At 43.5% G+C, this 27,547-nt stretch overlaps 1 protein-coding gene across 5 annotated transcripts in view; it reads left to right on the top strand.

The window, feature by feature from the left end:
- Positions 1-19,794, top strand: part of LOC116397458 (pre-B-cell leukemia transcription factor 1-like) — a 58,730-nt gene extending 38,936 nt beyond the window's left edge. The window contains exons 3-9 of one of the 5 annotated variants that reach the window (XM_031872887.1): positions 5,718-5,968; positions 7,926-8,116; positions 10,052-10,187; positions 11,654-11,813; positions 14,111-14,223; positions 14,917-15,006; positions 17,284-19,794. In XM_031872887.1, the coding sequence (XP_031728747.1) occupies positions 5,718-5,968; positions 7,926-8,116; positions 10,052-10,187; positions 11,654-11,813; positions 14,111-14,223; positions 14,917-15,006; positions 17,284-17,376 (1,034 nt within the window). In that variant the 3' untranslated portion in view covers positions 17,377-19,794. Of the gene's footprint in view, positions 1-5,717; positions 5,969-7,898; positions 8,117-10,051; positions 10,188-11,653; positions 11,814-14,110; positions 14,224-14,916; positions 15,007-17,283 lie in introns of all 5 variants that reach the window. The other 4 variants (XM_031872886.1, XM_031872883.1, XM_031872885.1 and 1 more) reach the window with 4 other exon arrangements.
- Positions 19,795-27,547: the final 7,753 nt, after the last annotated feature.

Below are 27,547 nucleotides of genomic sequence, written 5' to 3'. Positions count from 1 at the left end.
CCCCCCCCCCCCCCCCCCCCCCCCCAACAAAACACTTTTGCTGCCGCTGCAAACACAGGAAGCATCACTTCCTTTGCGCCAGAGGTTTTTTTGGTTTTTTTACAGGAAAGACCAACCTGACACAGCGAAAGTTTTAATAAGCTACAATTGGCTCATTGCTCAGCAACAGAACAGAAAGACTGATAAGAAACCATCAAAGGCTGTCACTTCAAAGTGTCGTGCCCTTTGCCTTTCTACTCAAAGCGCTCTTAGAAAATGTCACGCCAGGCGTTGTTGATCTGCCTGGACACGCTGTCACCTGACCGGCATCGCGTGTCACTTTTGGCCGACTCTCCCCGTCCTGCTACCTGTGATGTAACACTGCGGATCACATTTCAGCGTCTGGGTGCAGAACGGAGGGCCTCACAAAAGGTGTCAGCCAGTTCGAACCGAGGTGCCCAATCTCTGTCAGAGGGCTTTATGTTTTGCCGTCCATCTCGCTAACTGTGACAGAACAGCCCAACATCATTAATTAAACATCAGGCTCCCCACCCGCCCACCCCCAATAACCCAATCGCCACAACAGGCTGCCATGCCGACAGTCCCTGTCGACATGCCTTCGAAATCTAGAAGGGGATTACATATGGTAATGGTTTTTGACAGCCTGCCATTTGCCTCCGTTAATCTGATAGGATAAGATATCTGGACTGCAGAGCATGGTGTGCTGTAACTCTTTTGAGTCGGATATTGTTATGCCACGAAAAAAAAAAAAAACTGAATCATTTTGAAGATGCAAGCAGTGTCCTGGAAGAAATCTTAATCCTCTGACAAGCTTTTGATATCATCCCAAATATTGTCACTGACTCAAAAAGCGTATTTTTAGACCTGGATCTTGCTTGTACTTGCTGTCAATTCTAATATTTCTCACACTAACTTCTGTCACGTATGGCGAGATGATGTGACAATCTGTAACGGACCTGTGTCCGTCCCCCAGTGACGATGTTTTTCCACAGAGGCTAGTTATGATGCTAGCCCAGGGCTGCCAACCCACTTTTATTTTGCCACGGTTCATCCCCCTCAGAGAGAGTTTATTCTATGGTCTTTGTTCAATTAAGACTCTCCCTGTACTCAGATGATCCATTTCCGCTGCTCGTAGTTCAATTAATATTTTAATACACACGCCCGTCTTCATATGAGGCCGCGAGCCAATCTTCTCGGATGACTAATATATGGGGAGAGTGTTACACATGTGCTTGCTAAAAACAAGCAACGGGAGGGAAGAAGGGGGGTTTAGGCAGGCTGCTCCCCCCCCCCCCCAAATGCCGATGTAAATCATCTCCAAGCATGATATTCCGAGCTTATCCTCAAAGACCAAAAGCTTTCCCCCCTCAGTCTGGAAGTGAAATAAATATTCCCAGATAAACAACCAGACATCCACCTCTCCAGAAGCCAACTGCCCCGTTAATTCTTTTCTTTTTTGATCGATTTGATTTGTAAAATGCCAGATGTTGTGGGGTTAAATAAACATCATGTCCTGCCACTCCGCTTTACTTTTCCTGTCTTTTTCATGTCCGTGACAATTTCTCTGTGTGTGTGTGTGTGTGTGTGGTGTGTGTGGTGTGTGTGTGTGTGTGTGTGTACACAGAACAGTAAACCCACTGACCAGTGCACACCCATCCTGACCCCATCCCTTGTTCGCAGAGATGCATTTGCACCGTGAAACACATGTAACGCTATGTCCTGCGTTCTGTATGTTATTAGTGAATCCATCAGCAACCAAAAACCAAAATGTAAGAACCCCATGTTTTTTATTTGCAGAGAATAAAGTGAAGCAATAAAGCCCGGCGCTTACCTCCTTGCGAGAATTGCTTGTCAACAACAGGAGGGAGGAATACGGCTTCGTCTGACAACAGGCCATCTTTGAAACGCCTCCAAGAGGGAAATGGCATCCATTAGAGACATACAGAAAATATGTGTTCACTGAGGGGGAGGGGAGGGGGGGGGAGGCGAGCATACACGCAGACAATTGTTTATCCCTGGGAGAACCTTCAGTGTTTGTCTGCGGGTGGCTAAGTAAGTTCACCAGCACTATTGGACAGGGAGAGCCCAGCAGACCCAAGGCTCAGGGAAAAAACATTAGGATGAATCAATTAGGCCGCCATTAGCCAATAAAGTGGCCCTCACTGAGTCGTGTAATTATGACCCACAGCAAAGCCAATTTTATGGAGGCACATTATCCCTTTCTTTTCTTTAGTAATTTTATTTGTTTGAGATAATCCCTCCATGGTTTTAATTATGTGCTCTAGGTTCAGGGGTGGAATGAATAAATCGTTGTTTGCTTCCATCAGCAGGTCTGCAGGTTTCCTCCATGTGGGGAAACGTCCCGTCGCAAGGCGAGAGATTGTTGCCATTATGTCTGTCGTCGTTGCGAGGATCAAACTGATTAGTCGCTTAAATTAAAAAACGAAGCGCCGTCGCATCCTTTCCCGCAGGGTTCCACACTAACCCCACTCGGAGCGGATGCCCATCAGATCGTACGATAAGAGGCGGCGGGAAGAGCTGATATTATAGGCAGCAGCTACTTAGCTTGTTCGCCAGCTCAGAGGACACTGTGTAAGTGTGACAATGTGCTGTCAATGAGGGATGACAGTACACAGCCAACATGGCGTAATGCATTGTTCCTTCCTGGGTCCCTCCTGACAGATGCTCTCCAAGACAGCTGGATCAGCAGCAAGAATGGAGCTGGGAACGAGGAGAGGATGTTGATTAGCGAGGGTATACACGTGTCAACAAGCGAGGCCTGGGGATCGCGTCGGCAGTTTGTGTTAATTGTCAGTTTAAGACGCGTTTACCAAGTTATTTTGGGGCATAATGCTTGGCTTTGAATACCCGGCCCTGTTGAATGGAGTCGTTTGCTTTCCACAGCCTTTTTTCAGTCCATCTTTATACAAAAACAAAAAAATAAAAGTTGGCCCAGCAGTGTTTTTCTCTTTGCCTTCCAAGAGGTTTCTCCTCAGAAATGACCTTCTTCTGCAGCGGGCGCTCTTATAAGACGGATGTTGGAGATGCTTCCAGCCAAGTGAAATAAACACTTCATGAATGTTAAGTTGGAACTTGGCAGACGTGAATCCATTTTTTTTTGTTTTTATTGGACACAGGGATTTTTTCGTGTTCCATTTTCATTTGACAGTCTAGAGGTTTTATGAATTTGGAAAGGAAATCTGGCCTCCTTTTTTCAGTAGGAACATCTAAAATGTGCTTCCACCCTGACATTTTATCTACCTATGCGAGTTGCAGGGTCAGGTGAGCCGAATTTAGAGATCAAGATTTGAGTCTTCTGAATCTCGGAATTCGTGTTTAGTCCACCCTGGAATACAAAATGTAGCATCTTATTGTGGTCTTTTTGTCAGTTTTCTTCCTTCTTCTTTAAGTATGTACTGCTAGCAGCTGCTTTCCTTACGGAAAATGACTTCCAGAAAGCGCAGCTCCTTTTTTTGGCTCCATGGGATATTGTGGTGTGCTCTCATTTTAACACCCACTTTAGTCCAGTATTTATGAGGTGGTAACTATAGAGGAAAACTGCCTCTCCATACTGGTGAGTGCTTGGGAGCCGGGGTCGGGCGGGGGCCTCTGCTGATGTACGTTAACTAGAGCGGACAGGTGGGTTTAAAGTTTCTGATGGAGCGGGTTTGATCGGGTCATGGCGCAGCTTGCAGCCGCGGAGGTGAGGCGGGTGTGAAGCCATCTGAGATTTTCCCCTCTGAGCTCGTCGATACATTACGGAGTGATGAAGGAGTCTGGGTAATGAGACAGGATGTTTGTACAGTCCCGCCATCCTCAATGGACCCCACACCCCCACCCTGTCCACCCAACACTCCTCCCACACTCAATCTACCTCCTGCTGAGCCGGTGGCCTGAACCCCTGACCTCTTCCACTCGCCAACAGTTGCCATATTTGCATTTCTAGCCCACTTAAAGGCAAGGAGGGGGGGTGACTACAGCAGGCCTCATTCTCATCCTAGTGACCCCCTGCCTAGGCCTACCAACCCGGACAGCAGTCTGGGGTTAATGCACCAAGCGCTCCCATTGTCTCTGAATTAATGAAGTGCTCCCTGCCTGTCCCTTCTCATTCAATGACAACAAGGCAAGTGACAAACGGTAGCGTTTTAAACAGCTATCGACACACGGGGGGGGGGGGGGGGGGGCCAGGTGGAGGGGGGAGGGTGGAGGCGGGGAGGGTGGGGGGGTGGGGTTGAAGTCAGAGTCACGGCTCGCGTTGGCCCTGTGGCCGGCCGCCGTCGAGGCGCTTTCGATACCCACACCGGGATCAATTTGGAATGGTAGCAGCACGACGCTCCACGCAGGGGAATGTGTTTTATATTGAAATGGATGGTTCTCAGATGGAGGAGGAAGAGTCAGAGGCTGGGAGTGTTTTCACCTCAGAAAATGGAAGGTGGGACTTGAGTCTTTTAAAGAATGGCAAGGGAGACCTCTAGTGGAAGGCAGCGGTATCCACCCGGCCTATTGTTGATGGATCTCAAGATTACCGTTTTTTTTCTCACTCTGTTTTAAGGATGAGGAACATTTTGTTCATCAGGTGACCCATATCAAAGCCAATAAGATATATATATATATACTCTATATATATATAAATATATATATATTTTTTTTATATATACACAAATTAAGTGCACTGTACGATGTGTCCGCTTTTCAACTGATGAAATTAAACACGGTATTAGGGAACTTTATCTTTACATTTTCTTGTCAAATTGACTACAAAGGATGCAGAAACAGCAACCACTCAGGCAGCTATAGAGGAGGAGCATGAAAAATAGATGCTAAGAATAATAACTGAGATGCTAATAGTAACCATTATAAAGAAGATGGAAGTAAGTAAAACAGGAGAGACACACACAGGAAAGAAAATAAATGGATTATGGGATGGATCCGGCAGCACTGAGAATGGAGCAGAGAGGGAAAGACATTCCCGAATAAATGTGAATCCCAAACCCTAACACTAACCCTCATAACTAGATACTGTACCTCGTTGCATCTGTGGCTGCCACCTGCGATCATTTTCCTTATACATTTCCCGATTAATCAATTAATCGCTTGTATAAAATTTCCTCAAGTACAAAGTGACATCTTTCAACGTCTTGCTTTGTCCAAACCACGAAGATATTGACTTTACAATGAGATCAACCAGAGAAAAGCATCAAATCCTCACAATTGGAAGGCATTTTAGCTTAAAAAATGATTTAAAATTCACTCTTTTTTTGGGATCAAATCATTGATTAATCGTTCCACCACTAATTAAATCAGCCATCCAGTTAATATTGCACGGTGAATGACGCCAGAGCATCCTCATGGAGACCGGAGAGCTTTGTGTCCTGGGGTTAATTACTGAGCCTAATGCTATGGATGGAGAATTAAAGATGTATACACACACAGAGAAAACTAAGTTTAGCCAAAACCGAGGAACAAAACTTCATCATCAGCCTCCGAGTTGTGTCTCCAGCAGGAAGAGCTTTACCTCGTTCCCTTTTAATACACACACTTTACACTAACGGTCTCTGCTTGTGTGTCTTTCTTTGCTACAACATACTGCCTCGCTCACACTGAGCTGGTGGATGCGGTGGTTGCAGCTCTCCGGCTGACAGCTTGTTATGGCGCACCACGCCACTGTAGGCGTGACCTTTTCACGACTGACCTCTGACCTTCTGCTCTCACCACAGTGCTGAGTATCCGCGGCGCTCAGGAGGAGGAGCCCCCGGATCCCCAGCTCATGCGCCTGGACAACATGCTGCTGGCAGAGGGCGTGTCCGGCCCGGAGAAAGGCGGAGGCTCGGCGGCGGCGGCGGCTGCAGCGGCGGCCTCGGGGGCGGGAGCGGCGGCGGCGGACAACTCCACGGAGCACTCGGACTACAGGGCGAAGCTGACCCAGATCAGACAGATCTACCACACAGAGCTGGAGAAGTACGAACAGGTGAGGACAGCGGACCTGAGACGCACTAATAATACCGAGTTAATAATCCTGATAGGACTTTTTTATTGCGTCTTTTTGTCTCCAATTAAAGCAATGCCCTCGTCACAGATAATGGTAACAGCAACAAAAGTACTCCAACATTAATGAAGTTGAGGGACTATATTAAAAGTATTGAATGATCAGAACTGATGCAGCAAAGACATCCAGACTTGGAGAATACTTATTCCATCGTGTTAGACCGTCCTTGCCAAGTAAATCCAGAACCCGAAAGACCTTTCATGTACGATGATATAAAGAAGAGAAAAAAAGCAAATGTTTGACCCTTTCTGCTTCCATTATTTTCTTGATTAATCGACCATATTTCCATGGTTACCTTCTAATTCTTAACGGAGCTCCTCCAGAGCCACAAAAGATAAACTACGACCGTTTTCTTCCTAATTACAACACAGACAACAAGCTTTGTTTCAGTCATAGCAGACATTTGTCTTACAGAATACAACAGGAAGACAGAAAAACATGTAAAACAACATAAAAGTGACGATGGGGTGCTCTTCGCCTATAAGAGTCAGTTGATATGAGTGTGAGAAAGAATAAGAATAAATAAAAACAAATGATTTAAATCTGTGGACTTCCCCTTTAATACATCAGTGGATTTTCCTGCATCACTTCATGGTTCTTGGCTAAATGCTTAGCCATTAGGGCGTGTAATGAAAGCCAAGCATTTACAGCTGAAACTATTTTTCTAAACGTCGATCAACAGGACAATAGATCGGTGACTCTTTTAATAACCGTTTAATTAATTTTTCAAGTCAAAACACGTAAAGTTCCAGCTACTCTTTTGCGAGGATTCGCTGCTATTCTTTGTCTTATTTGATAGTATCGTGAGTATTTTAAAGTTGTTGGGCAAAACAAGACACTCTTTGTTGTCACTTTGGCTTTTTGGAGAATTGTGATGGTCATTTTCTTTCACTTCCATCTCGGCATATGTTTTGCCAATGCTTTTGTTCTCCACGCAGCCTCTCTTTAACAACCCAACGATGCAGTCAGAACACTTCACATACAAAGTCGGTTAATGGCTGTTTTGACATACATTTCACAGACTGTTTCTATCTTCGCTGAGGCAGGATCAGCCTAAAATCAGGCCGCAACCCTTTGTAGATTCAAATGTTTCCTCGACATGTATCCCTCTCGGTAAGAATTCCCTTCAGATTGTGTTCTCAGCCCAGAATAGTCCAGCACATGCAGTACGCTGTGTGTCTCTGTGCGGTTTCCAAGTATAGTCTTGAACGTCTGTTGGAGTTGATTTCCTCTCATCGCCTTCATAACCGATGAATTCATGACAATGGCGTCCCTTTCAGATGCATGCGAGTAAGACAGATGAACACGCAGATAGACAGGCACAGACACAGCCTGACACGGCTAAATCCAGAGAGAGATCGACGGGGAGGAGAGGAAATAAAGAAGAGGAGACAGTAAGAGACGCGGAGTCGGGAGTGTAATATCGTGGCAGATTCACGCCTGGTGTCACACGGGCTGGATGAATGAAAAAAAACGCTGTGGCATGTTCCTCTCTCAGGGTGGCTGTGCTGTGAAAGTGCGCCTGAGAAGAAGGAACAGCTGTCATTGGTTCCTCTCAACACCCTGCCATCACCACTTCTGTTAAATATGAAATATATCAGCGCTCATATTCCCCCTTGGCTCTGAGAGAGCTTGCCCCAGAACTACATTTTTTTTTCCTTCTTTTTTTCATCTGTGACTATTAAATACTGTAAGACATTGTGTGTGTGTGTGTGTGTGTGTGTGTGTGTGTGTGTGTGTGTGTGTGTACAGATGTGGGTTTCTGCAGTGGTAGATTTGATACGGCCACATTGGCTACATTAAAGTCTTACTGTTTTTTTTAATATTTATTCCTGTGTGTTTGTGTGTTTATGTGTGTGCACGTGCATCCTCCTCACAGGCGTGTAACGAGTTCACCACCCACGTGATGAACCTGTTGCGGGAGCAGTCACGCACGCGGCCGATTTCGCCCAAAGAGATCGAGCGCATGGTGAACATCATCCACCGCAAGTTCAGCTCCATCCAGATGCAGCTCAAGCAGAGCACCTGCGAGGCCGTCATGATCCTGCGCTCCCGCTTCCTCGATGCCAGGTGTGTGTTTCCTTTTGTCACCGTATGCAGTGCGCGCGCGTTTCCGTGCGCGGGCCGCGCTCGTAAACTGCAAAACAACCTCCCGGGTTTTAACAAACGTTGCCAATCATCATGTGCTTCCCCTGCTCGGACTGATATCCATATGAATGGCCGTTGTAGGAGGCCTATCATGCTATAAACATGCTGTAACACATGCCGTTATGCCACTTACACACACACACACACACACACACACACGCACCGGGCTGGTTTGCATCTACAGATGCCATTTGGACCAGCATACCCAGCAACGCTGGCCAATAAGAGTTCACCGCGTGCTCCACAGCGCTAACTATTTCCCTTTTTTAATGTAATCGCTTGTTCCTTTTGATGCACGCTTTGGATTTGCATACATTTCTCCGAGGATAAATGTCACTCAAAAGTCTGAGTCGGAGGCATAACATTTAAATGAGGCATGCGCTCCCTTACAAAGCTCCCTATCTATTCTCTTGCAAATGATTGTGGCGGAGGGGAAGGGAGAGGGAGAGGAGAGCTTTCACTGGTTGAGAGGCACCGCCATGCTCGGCGCCACTGATTAATCTACTGGCTGCTGGAGCTCACGCTGTGCACATTTGCATATTCTCAAGCAGGCTTTGGAGTGCGGGACAGAGATTTTAGCACAAATCTCCTCACCGGTGGATACATGCACAGAGATTTTACAGGGTTCCCCTGCAGCTTATGCAAAGCCCTTTTCAGATGTGGCACATGCAGACATGACCTGATAGGTGCAGGAGATGGAGGGTCAGTCAACTCGTGGGCATCGGCATGTGATATCTGTCTGCTTTAAAAAGGTGTTAGTGTGTGTGTGTGTGGGGGCGGGTGGTTCACAGGGTTCATGTGAAAGCTTTGAAAAAAATGTGTGTTAGTATTTCATGTGTGATCAATGCAGCCGTGTTCGTGTGCTGTCATGTATTTAGAGCATGCTGGGATATAAAGGATCATCTGTGTGTTTACTATTAGACACAGTCAGTCTGTACCTTTGAAGTCAAAAACAATGCTGTTGTGATACTCGCTTTAAAGCTGCTCTAGTTAGTATGTTTGCATTAAGCATGGAGAACATTACAGCATTGTTTTGGTTTCATCGGTGCCGGATATTTTTCTTCCCTTTTCAAATGACGTTATGTGTCTGCCAGATGTGTAAATAATATACATCTGTGTGCAAACCTGTTCACCACAACAACTTCACATGTCAGTGTTGTGCGCACAGCTTTGTTGCGCCGCCACCAAGTGGCCAAAAAAAAGGCTGCAGGTTTAAAGAATATAACGGAATATTCTTTTCTTTTTAACAAACCACAAACCACACAAAGTACAAGAACTCTCTAAATCTAAATTGTTAATTCATTTTAAATGTAGAACCATCTGACCAAACATTTAATGTCAACCTAATGTACTTTACCTTTCAGTATATTGTGATCTGAATACGTACACCAATAGCTGTGTTCATCATTACTTAGTTTTATATATATATGATTATCTAATTAGCACAATCTTTTCACATGTTACATCCAGTAATAGTAGATTTTGAGTAGAATATAATGGCCCTTTTTGTGCTGTTGTTGCTCCTGACACTTCTTTTCAGTTGTTCATGAACAGCTGTAGTGAAGCAGTTCGGCGCCAAATTGTTCTCTGGAGTCCTGACAAAGTGTCTGAGAGTTAACTGCAGCTAAATGGATACGTTTCTAGTGTGGCAGTAGTTTTCAATAAGCTAACAATGTTCATCCAAAGCAAGACTGGGGAGACCTAAAGAGACCCCAGTATTTGAAGACCAGTCTACTATTAAGTTAACATTTTAGTTAGTAAAACAAACCACACCGCTGCCCACCCTATGCTGTTGTGATTCATGTAAACTGGCCTCTGCTCCTGTTTTTAAACTTGCTGATGCTGTTTTTTTTGCAGACGGAAAAGACGAAACTTCAACAAACAGGCAACAGAGATCCTGAACGAGTATTTCTACTCACACCTCAGTAACCCGTACCCCAGCGAGGAGGCTAAAGAGGAGCTGGCGAAGAAGTGCGCCATCACAGTTGCCCAGGTACACCACAGATCAGTGCACGCCACACCACATCACCTGTAGGAAAGCCACTGTTACAGAAGAGCGAGACAAACGCGAGTTCCGTTCCGAAAGCGGCTGCGAGCGTCTTGGCAAGTAACCTAATAATACGTTTTCTGACTGTCATTGGTACAGACAGCTCCTCTAATCTTTCAGCGGTACCTTTCAGTGAGACAACAAAGGACTCAAAGTATAAATATATGCCATGTCATGAGTTTGTCGTTTTGTAATTCAAACCAGACAAAGCTATTTTTGACCAATGACTCTGTTTCTATTGAAGTAACACAGGCTAGAGACAACACTGTTGTCAAAGCTCTTATCTAATCATATAGTGGAACAAGTTTTCTTATAATACACAAAATATACAACAGCCAGAATTAGTAAAAGTACTTCTGTGAGCTTTGACACTACGGATATACGTAGATATAATCACTTCTTTTTTCTTTAAACAATACATTTCTTAGTTTCACAGGATTCTAAGTTATTTTGGCTACTCATCAAAACATTTGACAAAACTATTAATTGATTAATAAAAAAAAGACCAATAGGTCAATCAGTCATGAAAATAACCCCACTGTATATGGAAGTAATTAGCAAGACCATTAGCCTCTGAAAAGTAGCACTGCAGCCATTTGAGGCATGAGCAGTGCAATGACCGTTTACTATAAATCTGGCAGTAACTTCCAAACATCTAAAGACACTTGAGATGTTTGTGCCATTGCTGCTGACAAGCAAAAAGAGTCAAATATTTAGGCACCTTGTTTTTTTGTTGTTGTTTTTTTCATCTTTGCATTCTAGCGCTCAAGTTGTTTCAATCCCGTGAGAATTGATAATAAGGGAAGCAACGCCAAGGTAAACAGCAGTTTGTGTTTTGAATCCATCATTTGGGAATGGATTGTTTTCTCAATTGGTTTCATTAATTTATACCAAATGATTTGAGGATGCATCTGGGCCTGATTGTGGAAGCTGCTCAGCGGCCGAATGATTTGTAGACTTTCCGTTTCTCGGCCATAATAAAGGAGATGTTTACCTACTCTGTGTATTGGAAACTTTGCAGGATTGATTTGGTTTTCATTTTAATGTTGTTTATCATTAGCGCTGGGATTACCCCCCTGGCGTCATCTGGGAGTCCATTAGCAGTAATGGGTGTTAGCGGATGTTGACTGATTGGTGCATGCGTGAGTTCTGATGATAGCTGCAGTCATGGTGACATAATGAGACTGTTATTGGCAATCATTCCATTCTGGCACTAATGTGGATTCGCAGCACCAGTCTATGTAGCCCCTACCTCTCTGCAGCGTTACATGCCATTAAGGCTAAGCTAAAAAGACTACCCTGACATCCCTGAATGCTTGCCCCCCCCACCCTCCCCCAAACAAAATGTGGAGAGGCTCTATGTGTTGAGATTTCGTGAGCATTAAACTACCCTCTCTTGTTTGTCTGCTCAGGTTTCCAACTGGTTTGGGAATAAAAGAATCAGATACAAGAAAAACATTGGTAAGTTCCAAGAAGAAGCCAACATGTACGCTGCGAGAACTGCCGTGAATGCGGCTAATGCATCCTCACATGGAAGCCAAGCAAATTCACCCTCAACTCCAAACTCTGCAGGTGAGACAGGAAGTCCCTGGCTCTGATCAGCTATTAGACATGTACCTCCTCTCTGTGCATCACTACAACTAAATAACCATTGCAGTATATCAGTCTGAGGCTATTTCAATGCTGGTGCTTTGTAAGGAATGAAGGAATTAGGACTAACAAAAAGGCCGTTCTCCTACAAGGGAGTATGCCTATCACCTGGTAATGCACCTTTATTATACTGAACGGATCACCTTAACAACTACAAGTACACTTCTAGAGCAAAGCTGTGTCAGAGATAAGCCAACCTCAGCCCCATGCCAAGTCTCCTCTATGCTTACTGTCCTTTTGTCTTCAGCCTATTCTTCATGTTTGACTATTTAACTCTGTATTCATCATGTTCTGCTGTACTGACATTCAGAGGATAGGTCTGGTGATTTTCTGTCCTTCATTTCTTGTTGTCAACAAATCACATAAAAAGACAAAATCAACAATAACTGACTCTACTAACAATTACTGCCTCCTACATCTTCTTTCTCTGTGCCATAGAGCTCTGTTGTTTTCCAAAAATGAGTGAAAACAATCATTGAGCCACACTGTTAAACCAAATGACCAACAACATGGCCACTGGTTTTTTATCACATGAAACACAATCTCACATACATGTCATGTAAATAGTCATTAACACCAAATCCGTGTTAATAGTACCCTAAATATTCATTATTTTTTGCTTCTGTTTGGGTAACATTGCAAAAAACTACAGCACCATTTAGGAAATTCACATAACCTTTTTAAAACGGAAACTATATAAATATGACCCAAGATTTATTTTCTAAGTCGTAAAGTCCTTAATTTAATTAATTAATTTTGGTCTTTTTATGAGACTTGTTAACAGTAACAAAAATTAATATTGCTAGCCTCATCTTTTAAAGCCACAGTATTTTGAGAAGGTTGTGTATTCAGAGCAGGAAACATGTTTAGCCTAGCATGGAACAAGCATGGGAAGCAGATGCAAACAACTAGCTTAGATCCATAAAAAGTGAACAAATGTGCTCTTAGACCACTCCAAAACTGATTTGTTTACATTGTTGTATCCTGTTGAAAGGTTCCTAGCTAGGCTAATCACATCCTGAGCCGACCACTGAATACTTAAAGGTGCTAAATTACAAATTCAGAGCATATCTAGGATTGAGGGGTTGCCTCCACACAGTCCTCAACATGGTGACAGCTGAGCCAGCAGCAAGCAGCTAACGATGCTAACAGCACCAACAGCGCAAAACAACAGACCAACTACGTCAACAAAGCACAGAGAAGCTCGCATTACAACACAGAATATCACTCTGTTGCCTTTTTTATTCGTATTTTTTTATAAGAATATTTTTTTTCTGGTTTAGAATTTCCTTTCGGGATTAATTGAATAAATATTTAAAGGTCTATATTACTTTATATTAATGAGCCAGTCAGATGAAAGGCTATCTACATAAATAAGAAAATAACACAATAATATCGAGAGCTGTACTGGATAGTTCAAAGCTTCTTTCATAACGTCGACATCCCAATTCTAAAATCAACATTCAAATGCTTTTACTGTTGCATGTCTATTCATTGTGTTCGAACTCAGTATTTGTGCACAGTTGCAAATAAAGATTTGGCTATACTTATTTTATTAGCATTATACATTTTTGTAGAATTACTTTCCAGTTGTGGCTGCTTAGCATTGTTTCTGACTGGTGTTGAATATTAATATTTTTAGTTGCTTCATATATTACATTCCAAAATGGCTCAACACAAAACAATCATAATTTGTATTTATTCATGAATTTCATAGGGTGGGTAAGCTGTCAAACAGGGTGAGCCTGCACACATTCAGAACCATTGGTATATCTGCCACAGCACTACTCCACCACCACATCTTTACTTGAAACTGAATTTTGAATTAAGCACATTTAACTCTGAAATGAATCATATTAATACTCTAAACTTGGGTTAGACAGCAAGAAAGTTCATTTGGACCACAAGCTAGCTTCGCCATGAATAACCTCTTAAGATCACTAACAGGAATTACTCGCTTTTTTTACTGTTTTGCGGTAAAAAAATGTATGCTTGACACAAACGCCCTTTGTGTCGGGCTACAGCTGTATCTCTTCTGTCCTCGTGTGTCCATTGGTTTCCTCTAAAATGGCTGCATTGCTCTCATCTAACAGAGCCTGTCTGGCTGCTAGCTAACCTCTGCATGGCGCCCCTCCAGGCTGCTGCCTGGACCGGCCAACTTGCTTACGCTGCTTGCCCTCTGTCTCTCTGTGATGCGACTGCTCCCTCTGTCCTTTCAGGTTCTGGCGGCTCTTTTAACATGTCAAACTCTGGCGACTTGTTCATGAACGTGCAGTCTCTCAATGGGGACTCCTACCAGGGGGCTCAGGTGGGAGCCAACGTGCAGTCACAGGTAGGGCCGCGAGCTGCACAGCAGATAATACAGGGGCAGACCCACCACACATCCCAGTAGACATTTTGACTTGTCACGCACAGGTGTAATGATTATCATTCATTAGAAGTAGTCGTATTCGAGTAATATCATAACCCAAATTCAGTCCACTAAGTTAGTTCTAAAGGCGCTACATGCCATTTGTTAGCATTTGGTTCCGCTTGTTAGCAAAGCGCTACAGGTGTAACATTTTTGAGCTAATTTGAGTCTAGCAATGGTGGTAGCCATCTTGGAACAGTGTGTGAACAGTCTCAAGTAGGAATACTAGCAGGTTTGGACCTAAATGGAACAGCGCCATCATACCCGTTGGCTTTCCTGCTATGGCAAGTTAAAATGTCCGTTGTGAAAATAAAGGGCTATACAGGCTAGTACTGGCTCCACCATACAGCGTCTTCACAGAGTCTCAAGGGCAGGCTATTTCTCACATTGTGTTCACCATGTGAATAGTTTGTATTCCAACAAGCAGAAGGCTTTAGTTTTATCCTCATCGAGTTCCTCTTTTGTTTGATTGGGCTTTGTCATCTCCAAGGATATACTTGCAGCAGTGTGCCCTTGTTGTCCCTCTCGTCGTCTTGTCATCCCTTTCTCTTTGCTCTTGAGCTTCCCTTGTGTTGACTCTGACCTTGCTTTGTTTGTTGTCTCTGAATGTTTCAGGTGGATACCCTTCGCCATGTTATCAGTCAGACAGGCGGATACAGTGAAGGACTCACAGCCAACCAGATGTACAGTCCGCAGGGCATCAATGTAAGGATTCTGTTTTCTTCTTCTTCTTCTTTCTTTCTCTCCCCACCAATTATTTCAAAGCCATGGGGCTCAGAATGCCACTTAGCGGGACTTGTCTCTGCTCCATGGTCACCTAGTTGATTGCCTCTGTATAGCCCGCGCCACGGGCAGGCCGCTGCCCGCCGAACGCAGGCATGTGGCCGGCCACACATACGCGGAGCCGCCGTCTGAGCCTGTCACATCGGATCAGGTCCACCGCAGCACCTGCAGCCACGTACAGTCAGCCGCGAGCAAACTGCACAAACAGGTGACACCTCCTGCACTGGACTTCAAATCCCCTCTGACCACCTGACCCGTGATTAGCAGCCCTGGGGCCAGAAGCTCCCACTATAGACAACGCCACCGTCCCACTAAAAATAAAACCTCACGCCAGAGGAAACAACTCCTCGTGTGCCATAGGGCTGCGTTCCCCCTCGTGTTTGTCTTATTTTGTGGCAGAGTTCGGAGGGGGGCTGGTTGGGGGTGGGGGGGGTTGGTTGGGGGAGGGGGGTTGGTCGGGGCGCTGGCGGCTGCAAACAGTGGGGAAATTCACAGCGACAAGCCGTGTCGTAAAGGGGAAAATCGATAAGACAGACACAAGGAGAGCAGAGTGTGGACTTGGGACAGCAATCCAAGCGCATTGCTCAGATCATGTTCCTGCCACACTAATGGCCCTGACAGCGAGCCGCGCTGAGAGGACGAGGACGGTCACAGCCGCGGCTGGGCTCCTCCGCTGTCGCCGTCGTGCCTCAGTGGCCATATGATAATCAGATGAAATGTCTTCCCCCCCCGTACAAAAACATGTATGTGTATTCAAATGGGCTTCCCGGCTGCCTCGGAGCGCACCCCCGCAGCCAGCTGTGCTAGCCCTGAGAGGCCGCTAACGTATGCAGGCCCTGTTCTCTCTCAGTCCTTTGACCTCGCAGATACGGTTCTCCTTGGACGCCTGCTTGCTCTACCACATCTTACACTGCCACAGTGTGCTGTGTTATTCACTTTCATACCCTGTAAAGAAGCCCCGCAATGCATAATGTAAGAGCGGGAGATCTGTCTCTCGGCTGTTCGCCTGTGATTTATGTAGCTAAGGCTAGTAAGTTACGAGTTTTGGCCTCACTGCAATATGCGCTCCGCAGTCTTGTTTGATAATGATATTTTTCCAAGTGGCGGTAATTTCTGTCAAAGTTGTCAATCTTGTAGGCGATAGCTAAATGTCATCTCAACCTTGTCTGGCTTGTTTAGGTCTTTAATTCAGAGGAGCTCCAAATGATGCTACTATTTTATTTTATTTTTAAATTAAAGAAATAACTCTGAAAAATGCCGCTGCAACAGCCTTAGATATCTCACTCTGTGTTTTTGTTAATAATATACATGCAGCATCCAGGAAAATAGCTTTCCAGACGTCTGAAGACAGATTTTATGAGTGAAGAGTTGAGCAAATGACGAGAGAGTTAAAGAAACTACCTTATCTGAAATATAACAAAATGACTGGATAATGACTGCGCGGATACATAATGCATGCTGTGGATGATTACAGACCTGATTACAATTTTGAAACAGGCAAAGTCAGACATCCTACGATCTGACCCCTCCACTTTATGATTACACACTACCGTCTGACATCTTAAATCACAGGCTTTTTTTTTTTTTTAAATGAAAGGCTGTCGAGGACCATTTCCAGTTATTCTGATGGCTTTAAAACGTACTATTAATATCCTAAATGTTCTCTAACAGGCCTGCCTCCATTGCTCTTATTGTATGTTAATTCCTGCTGTCAGCGTCACAATTAGTGCACATGACGTTGATTGTACTTGTTTTGTTTCGGGGGTCTTTTCACAAAATTCACATATATTATTCATATTAATTAAAACGCAAGTGACAGGAATTTATGTCAAGACAAAACCTCGCACAGCTTCTCCTTTCGCAGATTTATTTTTTTTTTTCATTATATGAATTTAAGTGTGCGGTGTATGACGGGACGGGGACTGTAATTCACTCCCTTTCTGCTGCCATGATTTTATATTTCTTTATGTCAGTCGTGTTCTGAAATATTAGCTGTAATTCCAGCTCGGTTAGCTTCTCCTCTGATCCGGGAGGCCATTTGGCTCAAGGCTGCGTATATCCCAGCATTCCACGCTGCGCTCGTACACTACCTTGCCCTCAGGACCTTCATTCGTTGTACCTCACTGTGTTGTGACGTGGCTGCATTGAGTAATGAATATGAAAGTAATGAGTCTCTCCCTTTTCTTTTTTTCCTCTCAGGCAAACGGCGTCTGGCAGGATGCTCCGACCCCCTCGTCAGTGACTTCACCCACAGAAGGACCCGGAAGTGTACACTCCGACACCTCCAACTGATCCTCCACCCTCACCCCTCCAGCTTCCTCCATCACTGCAACCCCCCCAGCCCTCCCACCCACATCCCCTAAAACTTAAGATCAATCCCCATCAGGACTGGACGTGACGTACTGTATGTAGTCACGCAGCGGGACACAGCTGGGGTCTGGGATGACATTTGCAGACAAATGTTTCACTTTTCCTATCCGGACTACCACAGCATCGTAAGCAGCCTGTGTAGGGGACTCACATCCACACTTCAGTTTGTACAGTTTCCACTCAATGTCCATGTTGCCTCTTTGTATCTCTCTTATTATCATTGTTATTATGTGTTCACACAGTTAGCAGCGTAACGCCCCACGACTTGTAAATTGAAATGCTTCCACACTACCTCGATTCGACAACAACACGAGAATATTTCTTCGGTTTTACAAATTTTTATAATGATTGGAATTTTGCTGTACACCTCAGCACGCCCTGTCGTAACACCTCTGTCTTTATTCACAGAGCACTGTGAACTCTGTCCACAGTGCCAGAGTTCAACCCTGGAGGGGGATTTTGATACAGTTACGTTTTTATGTCCTTCCATTTTCCACCCCATACTTTGTAAAGTATTATTATTATGTTAGTCCAGTCATATTAGTCAGGTAATAACTCGATTTATATTCAGAACTTCTACAGCAGACAGTGACATATAAGGCATTTTATATTTTATCGCCAGAGAAGCAGGATTTCTGCTCATCTGCAGTACAATAATGCAAAGAATTCACAATTTTCACGCAAGCACTTAACAAATGGAGCGCGACTCATGAAGATATTTGACGTCCTGTTGTGCTTGTTGGCTGCAGCCGCCATCTTCAAAGAAAAATTGACCTGAAACACTAAATCGACGGCATCAGGATTAAAGCATTAAAGCATTAAAATGCATTAAAGCACAATAACACCTACTGATTGATCTCAAAAGGGTAACATTTGTAAATGACGAAGAGTAAACAACACAGAGGACATTTTTAACATATAGGAGTGGCATATGGAAGAGAGTGCACATACAGTATATGATCAGTGTGTATCAGTAAGATCAATGTAGCCAAATACTGCTGGTAACCAAATCCAAAACAAACAAAAAAATTGCATTTCAGATTTGAAGGTGCCATGATGTTGGGATTGAACATGTCGCATGGCCTTTCTCTGAATTCACTTTTCATTTGTGGAATTATATTTGTGGGATAATCCTGAGAGCGCGATGGTGCATTCTGAGCAGTTTTTTGCGTTTGCGCTCAGGTTTGTGGCACAAATACAACTCCATATGCAGTCAGTGCGGGAAAAAACGTGAGGTTACTTATCCCGTAACCCCTGTTCTATGATAAGAAAGTAGAATAGTTGAAAGAGAACTGCAGCGTTTGCATTGCCGGTGTTAAAGAGTCCATTCACTTTTTGTTTTTGATTTACAAATGACGTTAAAAACGTTACACCATTCAACACAAACCAATCCAAAATGTGAAATTAAATTTGTGACCTCTGTTGTATGTACAGTATAGTATGTGGTCGAACATGTATACGAGATATCATTTGCATACTTTGATACCAAAAAGAAGGCAGAATTTGTATCCTCTACATTGGCTTCAGCTTTATCGATGTTTTTTTTCTTCCTCTTTTGGTAGAGGATTGGTTTTCAGGATTTTATCATCTACGGTACTAGCGAGCATCTCATTGTGCTCTATACTCTGTATTCAAAGCCAAAAAAAATGCAGTTGGAATACAGAAATGTTTATATAAATTAAAAACGGAAACAAATACACTGATGGCACACAAATCCAGATAATGTTTGGATATATTTTTATGTCTCCATTTTGTGAAAAACATTTTTTTCTTTTCATTTGATATAATGTTGGCTTTGCTACAGGATTGTTTCTTTTTTTTAATGCTACCATTATATGTGAATTAGCTGAGGAATGCTCTATATACAGTATGTAGATATGCACCTTTACTCGTTTTGATTTTGAATCTTTTGATTTTGGACAGCAGCCATTTTAACGCAGCCCGATGGAGTTCCTGTTGGATTTAAGGCAAAGTCCTCCTCATTGTTTTCTACTAAGACCACCGACACAAGCCTGCCTCCAAGATGGCTACTGTCTGAACGAAGGCGACATGAAAGGTTTGCATTAACCTCGCCCTTGGTATTGTTTTTTAGCTTAACCGGACCCTCGTGGAAAACAAAACTCAATCCCAACCTACAGCCTGAAACCACAGGTTGGTTTTTTTTAACAGTCGTCAGTGTGTTTGTATTTATTACACATGTATGAAATCATGGATGTTCCAGAGCTACTGCGTGGAAATCAACCACGGCATGATCACACCAAACAAAACTCACTTGGATCATTCGGGGCGGCTCCCCCCCTCGACTCACCCTCTCAGAATAACAGTCGAGGGGGGTGGGGAGGGGGGGGGGGTCACCGTTGAAGAGACCTACACAGAAACCTGCCTCAGTCGTGTCTCCTGAAGTCATTGGAGTGAATTGACAGCACCGGCCGGCCATGCAAGGCAAACATAAGGATTGTTTTTGCACCCCTCGAAGAAGAAGAAAAAATAATAATAATTTAACTCTACTTTTCACATTGCCTGTCAAATATTATCGAAGCTTCATGTGATGATGCTTTTTAGTTTTTTTGAATATAAAAGGAAAAGAGACATGAAAAGAAAAACGAACAATTTGTAAAACATGAAATGTTTTATTTGTTGCATGTCCTTTTTGTTCTTCAATAAATTAACGTACTGCAGTGTTTTGAATGTTAACTTCTTTTTTATAAGGATTTCAGAGTGAAACCGTGGAGCCTTTTTTCTTGACAGGTTTGAACTTTTAAGATCTCTGCGTATGTAAAAAAGGTATCAAATGGAAAACTATTGTCTTTTTAATTCCAATTCAAAACCTGTTTTTTTCTGTGGAGAAAAATAGCTGAAAGGTGTAGGTTTTACGGTCTCTTAATTTGTACTGCCGATGCGTATCCCAAATAAATACTTTCTTCTGTTGCATAAATAAATTGCAGTTTTAGTCATTTTTCATGTGTGCTTTTGTTAAGTTTCCGCCTACAAAGCCGAATCTCACCTCAAACTTGCGCGTGGTTTCTCCTCCAGACGTTTGTAACGGGGTCAGGGTCAGGAGTCACTGTAGGATACAAGTTTGCACGTTGTAGACTTGTCAGTCCAACACCTCTGGATAACATTGCACGCCCCACTTGCAAGTATGCCACTGCACGCAGGCATTTTCATCGCCACTAACATGGCGCCGGAGCTCGGCCGAGCTGCCGAGGGTGTGAAGGGGACATTTTCACAGTTTTCCAAGTGAGTGAAAGCTGTGCGCTCCCGGCAGACAGATACCCCCACCCCCCTCCCCCCCCTCATCCAAACACCCCGCTCTCCCTCCGAGGCATGGTTAATGTGCGTTCCCTGAAAGAGGCGGAATCCACACTTATCTCTCTCCTCCAGATAAACCAGACAGGATGTCTGATTCTGCTTCTCCAATTCATCCATCCATCCTTGGGAAATTAAAATAAATAAGATTTAAAAAAGAGGAAGGGGTTGAGACATTAACTTGTGGATTAGGAAGAGGTTCCCAGGAGCATCCGAAATCAGGGAGCGTGACAGAGACAGTGGGAGTGACATATGCAAACATGATCAAATGTAATTACATGGAGGAGCCTCCTTGTTTCTATCAAAGGGCCACTGTTTGAGGCATAAAAGGCAAGAGATGTTAGACACGTTTAATTTATTCATGTGCTCCTGAGGAAACCAAAAAGACATTGTGAGGCTGATTCAGTCATTACGTGGTGAAAAGGTGTAAATCCCATTCGGAGTAAAATCGCTGTACGTTCTTTTGAATTTCTGACTCCTCGAACAAACAGGCTGGATACAGTGCCACACAGGGACATAGCAAACAGGCTGGATACAGTGCCACACAGGGACATAGCAAACAGGCTGGATACAGTGCCACACAGGGACAAATGCTATGTAGGTTTTTAAGAAGAGTACACTGATCATTATCCATGTTACAGCAAATCCAGTCAGGAACAGATTCAGGACTGTCTGAGGTGTTTCATCCATTAACAAATACCTTGGCTGAAATAGGCGAAGAGTAATAAATTACAGGTAGCCTACAAAAAAAAAAAATCATTTTGTGAAAGGTCACTCACTCTAAAATTGAACTGGCTTATGTACATTTTTAAAAGGAATACGAATCAGATGGCAGGTGTTATTATTTTTGATCTACTGCAAGAGGAGCAAGTCATTCCCACAAATCACCGATTTGCAATTCAAAAGATGCCTTGACGTCTTGGTTTGAGTGAATTTGGCTGAAAGTTTGAACATGAACTGGTATCTCTACAGCATTTTGAGACTGTTTCTATATGTATGTAGAAACTGGTTCACGTTGAAATGTTGATATTTTAATTCAGTTGAAGCGACAGTAGCTTAAATGTCTAAAAAGCCAAATCAAATAGATTTTAAGCAGCTTTGTCTAAATGCTGCCTCTTTGATCGCTGAAGGAAATATACTGTTTGTTCTTTTCACTTTTGAGACAAAAAAATAGAAGTAAAAATGCTTGGTCTTTGTGGACCTTTTCACCAATTACATGTCGACAGGTGACAGTAGGAAAAGCACAGGTGTAAATCATACAATGAACGACGGCTGCATTCCATTTAGCTGCCTCCTAGTCTTGCGCATGCTGGGCTGACTGCTGTTACCGAAGTCTTGTACTCTCTAATGGTTCTGGTAATGACATGCAGGCGAGTATATATTCTACAATACCTTGCTTCGTATATGCCTGGCCTATGTTTTGAGCTGCCTTTATCTTACACTATTTCCCATAAGCCCTAGACGTTTGTGGGCTAAACATCACGGCTCAACAGAAGCTGCAGTTATTTCTGCGCTCACAAGATGCTGAATGAGAGATTGCACTGAGTTTACAGAAGCTAGTGGAGGCTAACTGAGGCTAACTGAGAGTGGGTGTTGGACTTACTGTTGCGGTGTCTCAAGGGTGGACCCAAACACAGGACACTGAGGCTGGTGAAGTTTTAACAAGGCGTATTGAGAGACCAGGCTGAACGAGAACGAGGGATGTGGGTGGGCTGAGGTTACACAAGGGGAGCAAACAGAACAACAGGGATTTAAGGGAGACGTACTGCAGGCTGATGAGAAGCAGGTGTGCAGACTGTGAGGAATGATTAGCTTTATTGCAGACAGGTGTGTACGACGAGCAGCCCCTGGGAGCAAAGGGGGAGCCAGGACCACGCCCGCACGATTCATTCAATTCTATTAATATAGATTTGGGTGATATAGATTCTATACACAGAAACACACTCCTGACTACGACTACGATCTCGTTGCGATCACAGCGGTTGAATTGGACGAGCACAATAAATTACATCAAGGTGAAATGTCTTTGAGGAATGCGGGTAGAACAGCGGCCTTACGAGGCGCCGCACAAACTGTGAAGGTGCAGAATGTTTGATGTCGGCATTTGATCGTCTCAAATAACTTCAGCCTATGAATACAAAAGCAACAGCTACATTTGTAGAGCCCCGCTGTGGTTTGAGATTATTCCAGCTGTGTGTCGCGCCTCTTACGTACACGGGTGCCGAAAAAAGGCTTCCGCAAAGGATATGCACTCGCTTATAGCATCTCCGGCAATAGATTGGGGGGCCCACAGCTCATGGGGCCCCTCTAGTGGGTTAATCCGGCCCTGGTTGCCAATCAGAGTGTGCACAACAACGAGGCTGTGCATATTAAACAATTTCTGATGGAACCACATGAGCTGAAACAAATGTACTCTTTCTGACTTGTTACATAATGATAGAGCGCATCCTCGTAAATTCCATTTCAAAACTTTTTAAAAAATGAAAAAAAAACACACACCTCAAATGGGCCACGCACACAGATTTGTCCGTATTGTAGATCTGCAAAATGCTTCATTGCTATTTTGTGAGAAGAAAGCCCCCCTGTGTCTTCTTTAAACCTCGTCCCGCTGGTTCCTTACACCTGATCTGAGCCCTCTCATCGCCAGAGTTTCATATCAATCACCCTCAACCAGGCCGCAGTGCATGTGGCACGTGCAGTGGGGGCTCAGGGCTCACATTATATCAATGACAATAACAAGGCTCATATGACCCTATATGCGCAACGCATAATGCGCATCAGTAATGTCAACGCCTGCCAGCATGATACACACACACGTGCCCGAGGGAATGGGCCACTCAAGCAGACGACGCAAAAGGTCCGTGGTCACGACATAATGGAGAGGCTTTGTCTCAAGGAAACCCTGGTCTGCATTAATGTGATGAACTGATAGACCTTGTGTGAATCCTAAAATAACTCCAGTAGAGGAGGTTCTGCAAGAACAGGGTCAAGTAATTAGTGGCCGTGGGCGTGTTGCTAGATTTCCGATTTGGAAAACAGTTTAGTTTGGCAAAGACTTTTTTTTTTTGCCACCGCAGAGCCTCAGTCTCGTGTTGTCTTTATGCCACCCACAGATGTTTAATGAATTCCTCTCATCCCAACTTTCATAAAGGAGACATTCGGAGAAGATTTCACAGATCAGCGTGTGTCATCGTGGCCTTTCAAGTTATTTCAACCGTGGAACATTTGAATTAGACTCCGCAGGAAATTGGAGCATCCGGGGCGTGGGAGTTTATAAGGCTGTAAACTGGTTCTTTATATTTGCCTAAAGCTTCCATAATGAGCGAGATGTGGACCTTCTCGTGTTATTCAATTATATGATGGGGAAGGGGGGGGGGGGGGGGGGGGGGGTGAAAGTACCCTTTAAAACAGTGCCAGGAGATGCTCTTATTAAAAGAAACGAGAAAAGTTATCTCTCCGAAACATGAATCGAAAATGAAACACAGACAAAAAAGATTTTTTTTGCGCTGATGATCAAGGACATTCAGATACACTGCTGTTCCAATAATTATGGCGCTCACATCCCACAACAAAAAGTGGGGCCGCTCACGTGGACGCTCGTGCAGCCGTGAGCTAATCTGTGTTCTTAAATGTTTTTCCCTGCGTTTCTGGACATGAAGTCATTTGACATATTTGGCCACTGCAGTGTGTCGCTTTAGAGGGAACTCTTGTCTGTTCATGAGATAGCAATGCTGATTATGGTGTCAGGATGCATTTACGTCTGGTAAAAAACAACAACAAAAAACTGCCCAGTTCCTCCTGCTGCCCTGCTACATACTGTATATTGTAATTTAGGAGGCAGCTGTCATATTGAGTTTTCCCATTATCCAGTATGTACAGCATGGCTCGAGACTCAGAATGAACGCACCGGTCGGGACTGTGCCATCTCCGCCGCTCCGACACAAAAACACAATCTTGATTTATGGATCCAAATTAATATTTAGATCACTAGTGAAAACAGAAGGCGCTTTAAGGAATCTGTTTTCACAGACCGAGCCAGTGGCAAGTTGGTGCCTCCCAACAGTGAAACACTGCTGACCCCTCATGGTCTGTGTGACAGACGTGTCTCTCAAAGGCAGAGAGCACTGAGGACAGGGACAGGGAAGGGTTGTTCAGGCTCTTAGTCAAAATGTGTAACAGATATAGGAGTTGTGAAACCTTCATTTCAAGCCTCACTTAAGGACATTTGGGGATTTTTTTGTTGTTGATAATTTTGGCATTCCTATTATATTCAACTTTCAGTCCAGATCCCCGGCTTCAAAATTGTAGGTTTTATTATTTTCCACCAGATTGAGACATTTTCTTATGTTCTCACTTTGGGGAAAATAAATACTATTTTCCTGCACAAACATAAATGCATCAAAATAACTTTTTTTTGCTAATCATTGACATATCCCATATACATATATTAAATATATGGTGATCAGGATAGATGTTGGTTAAATGAGTTAACTTAGTGAAAGTGGACAATAACAGCAATATACAGAATTTTATGTCAGTTTTTTTTACATGTTTTGTCCTCTAAGGACATGAGAGCAAAGCTTTTTTAAAGTGAGGCACAATGGTTAAGCAGATTACTAATCATTGTCACAGATCTTACATAAACCTAAAAAGCCCTTACTGCGCTCACTAAAACAATGTAAAGGGCGCATAAAATACCTTCTACTTAACAAATTACTAAATGAACAATGAAATAATTACATAAATAAATCAAAAACATATAAATATATATTTTTAAAGGCTTACACTATAGAGTCGGAAGATGGAAGATCACATCAGTCATATCATGAAGCTATTTGACATTATATACAAAATAAAATTCAAAACATTTCTTTGTATCAAAATGGAATCATCTGTTCTTCCTGTAAAACAAAATATGATGTGTGCTTACGTAAACTAGTACCATCCAATAATATCATCCATCCAACCATCAATCTGCAGCTTTTAACAACCATGGAGGTGTGAGCAGCGTGCTACATTCTAAGCCCGCCGCTGTTTTTTGGTGGTCCAATCAAATGCAAAGGATATGATTTAAACTGTAAATACCCCAAATATTCTGATTCACCCAGTTTCACTGGGGAATATGTCCCACTGAAGCCAACTAAAGACACTCTGACTACCATTTCACTGGGACTTTAAGCTAGGCTCATTAGCTATTAGCAGGCCTAGTTTACGTGGTGTTACTGCGTTATGACTTATGCTTTAGCCTCGGGTCTTATTTATGTGGTATGACGAACTCGATCACTAAGATGTTGAAGCATCCAAATATAGTTTTCAATTCAGGGAAAACAGGAAATAGTGTGTAAATTAGCTTAAGCTAATGTTATCTCACCAGCAGCTGGCCTTAGCTAACAGGAGTGTGGTCACTGTGGGATGGTTTTACCGTTTTTGTAGTTCTTAATTCTTTTATTTATTTTTTTCTAACCCAAATTACATATTCTATTGTAAAATATTTTTTATGATAAGCTCAGATTCCAGTTCTTAACTCAATTTTGACCAAATATATAGCCTACTGCACTTTGGGTTTGTAGGGCAACAAGAACGGATGGGATTTAGATCCTGGTGTGAAATGCTAGTTTTATGACAAGGAGTGAATTGATATTCTAATTGCTTAGTAGAGAAGAGGCACAACTGTCACATGTGGCTGTGACAGCAGTGTCAGGGCAGTGATAGTGTAACATTAGCCCGCTGTACACGCCTCTCCGGGGAGTGCAATTTAAATCACTGCCTGCATCTCTATGCTCTCACCGCTCTGAAAGGATCACCAGAAAATCTATGTTTTTCTTTTTTGCACGTCATTCCTATTTATCATAGGACACGGAGAACATGTCCATCAAACCTTTATATGTTTCACCTCTACTTCCTAATTCTCAATCATAAATTGTCTGGAAGATAGGAACTCTTAAGAAGTGTAAGATGACGACATATCTCGACACTGATGGGCCAAATGATCCACAGCAGACATTTTTGACTTGTCATAGCAGGAAAGGCACATGTGTTACTTACCATTCCAGTGTCCCTGTAAACCATGACAGTGTGACAGTGAGCCAGTGAGCTATTATGCACAATACCAGGACCCCGGCACTGAGGCAGTTAAGTGTAATTCATGCGGGCATCAGTCATTTCATCATTTACACACACATATTCCTTTCCCAAAATGCATTTTGGATGTTCATATCTATATAAGTTATCCAGCCACAACTCAATTCTGCTCTGCTCTTTAAAAGCAAAAAAGGCAGCAGCAAAAGTGGACCATAATTGTTTTGAGAGGATACGTTCTCATGAAATATCATCTATCCATTGCAGACCATTGTAAATTGAGACGTGCAGATGAAGTGTCAGTGGACCCATCTCGCCAAAGAGGTGCTTTGGTGCAAATGGTAAAAACGTGCAAAAGCTGCATAACTCTTTTAACTCCGGGTGATAAGTTGGACAGAACCCCCCCCCCCCCTTGTTGTTTTCCGAGCTTTGCATGATTAGGTCTTTGTTTATTATCTAGACCACATCCGTGGACGCGAGTCTGACCTTGTGCAGCTTTGAGCCGTCTCAGCAGAGCGTCCGAGCACGGCGGCTGACACAGCGAGACGTCTGCCTGTTTGGGGACAGAGGGTGTATGTAGGTCAGCGGTGGGCCCGCATGCTGTGACAGCAGCACGGCTGCTGCGCTGTGCAGCAGGACGGGGATCGGAGTGGACAGAGGAGAGAGAGAGAGAGAGAGAGAGAGAGAGAGAGAGAGAGAGAGAGAG

This window comes from Anarrhichthys ocellatus, unplaced genomic scaffold (genome assembly GCF_004355925.1).
Source record: "Anarrhichthys ocellatus isolate YVR2014 unplaced genomic scaffold, GSC_Weel_1.0 scaffold67, whole genome shotgun sequence".
NCBI lineage: Eukaryota > Metazoa > Chordata > Actinopteri > Perciformes > Anarhichadidae > Anarrhichthys > Anarrhichthys ocellatus.
The sequence above is the reverse complement of the archived record's forward strand: the minus strand, read 5'-3'. Positions and strand labels throughout refer to the sequence as shown.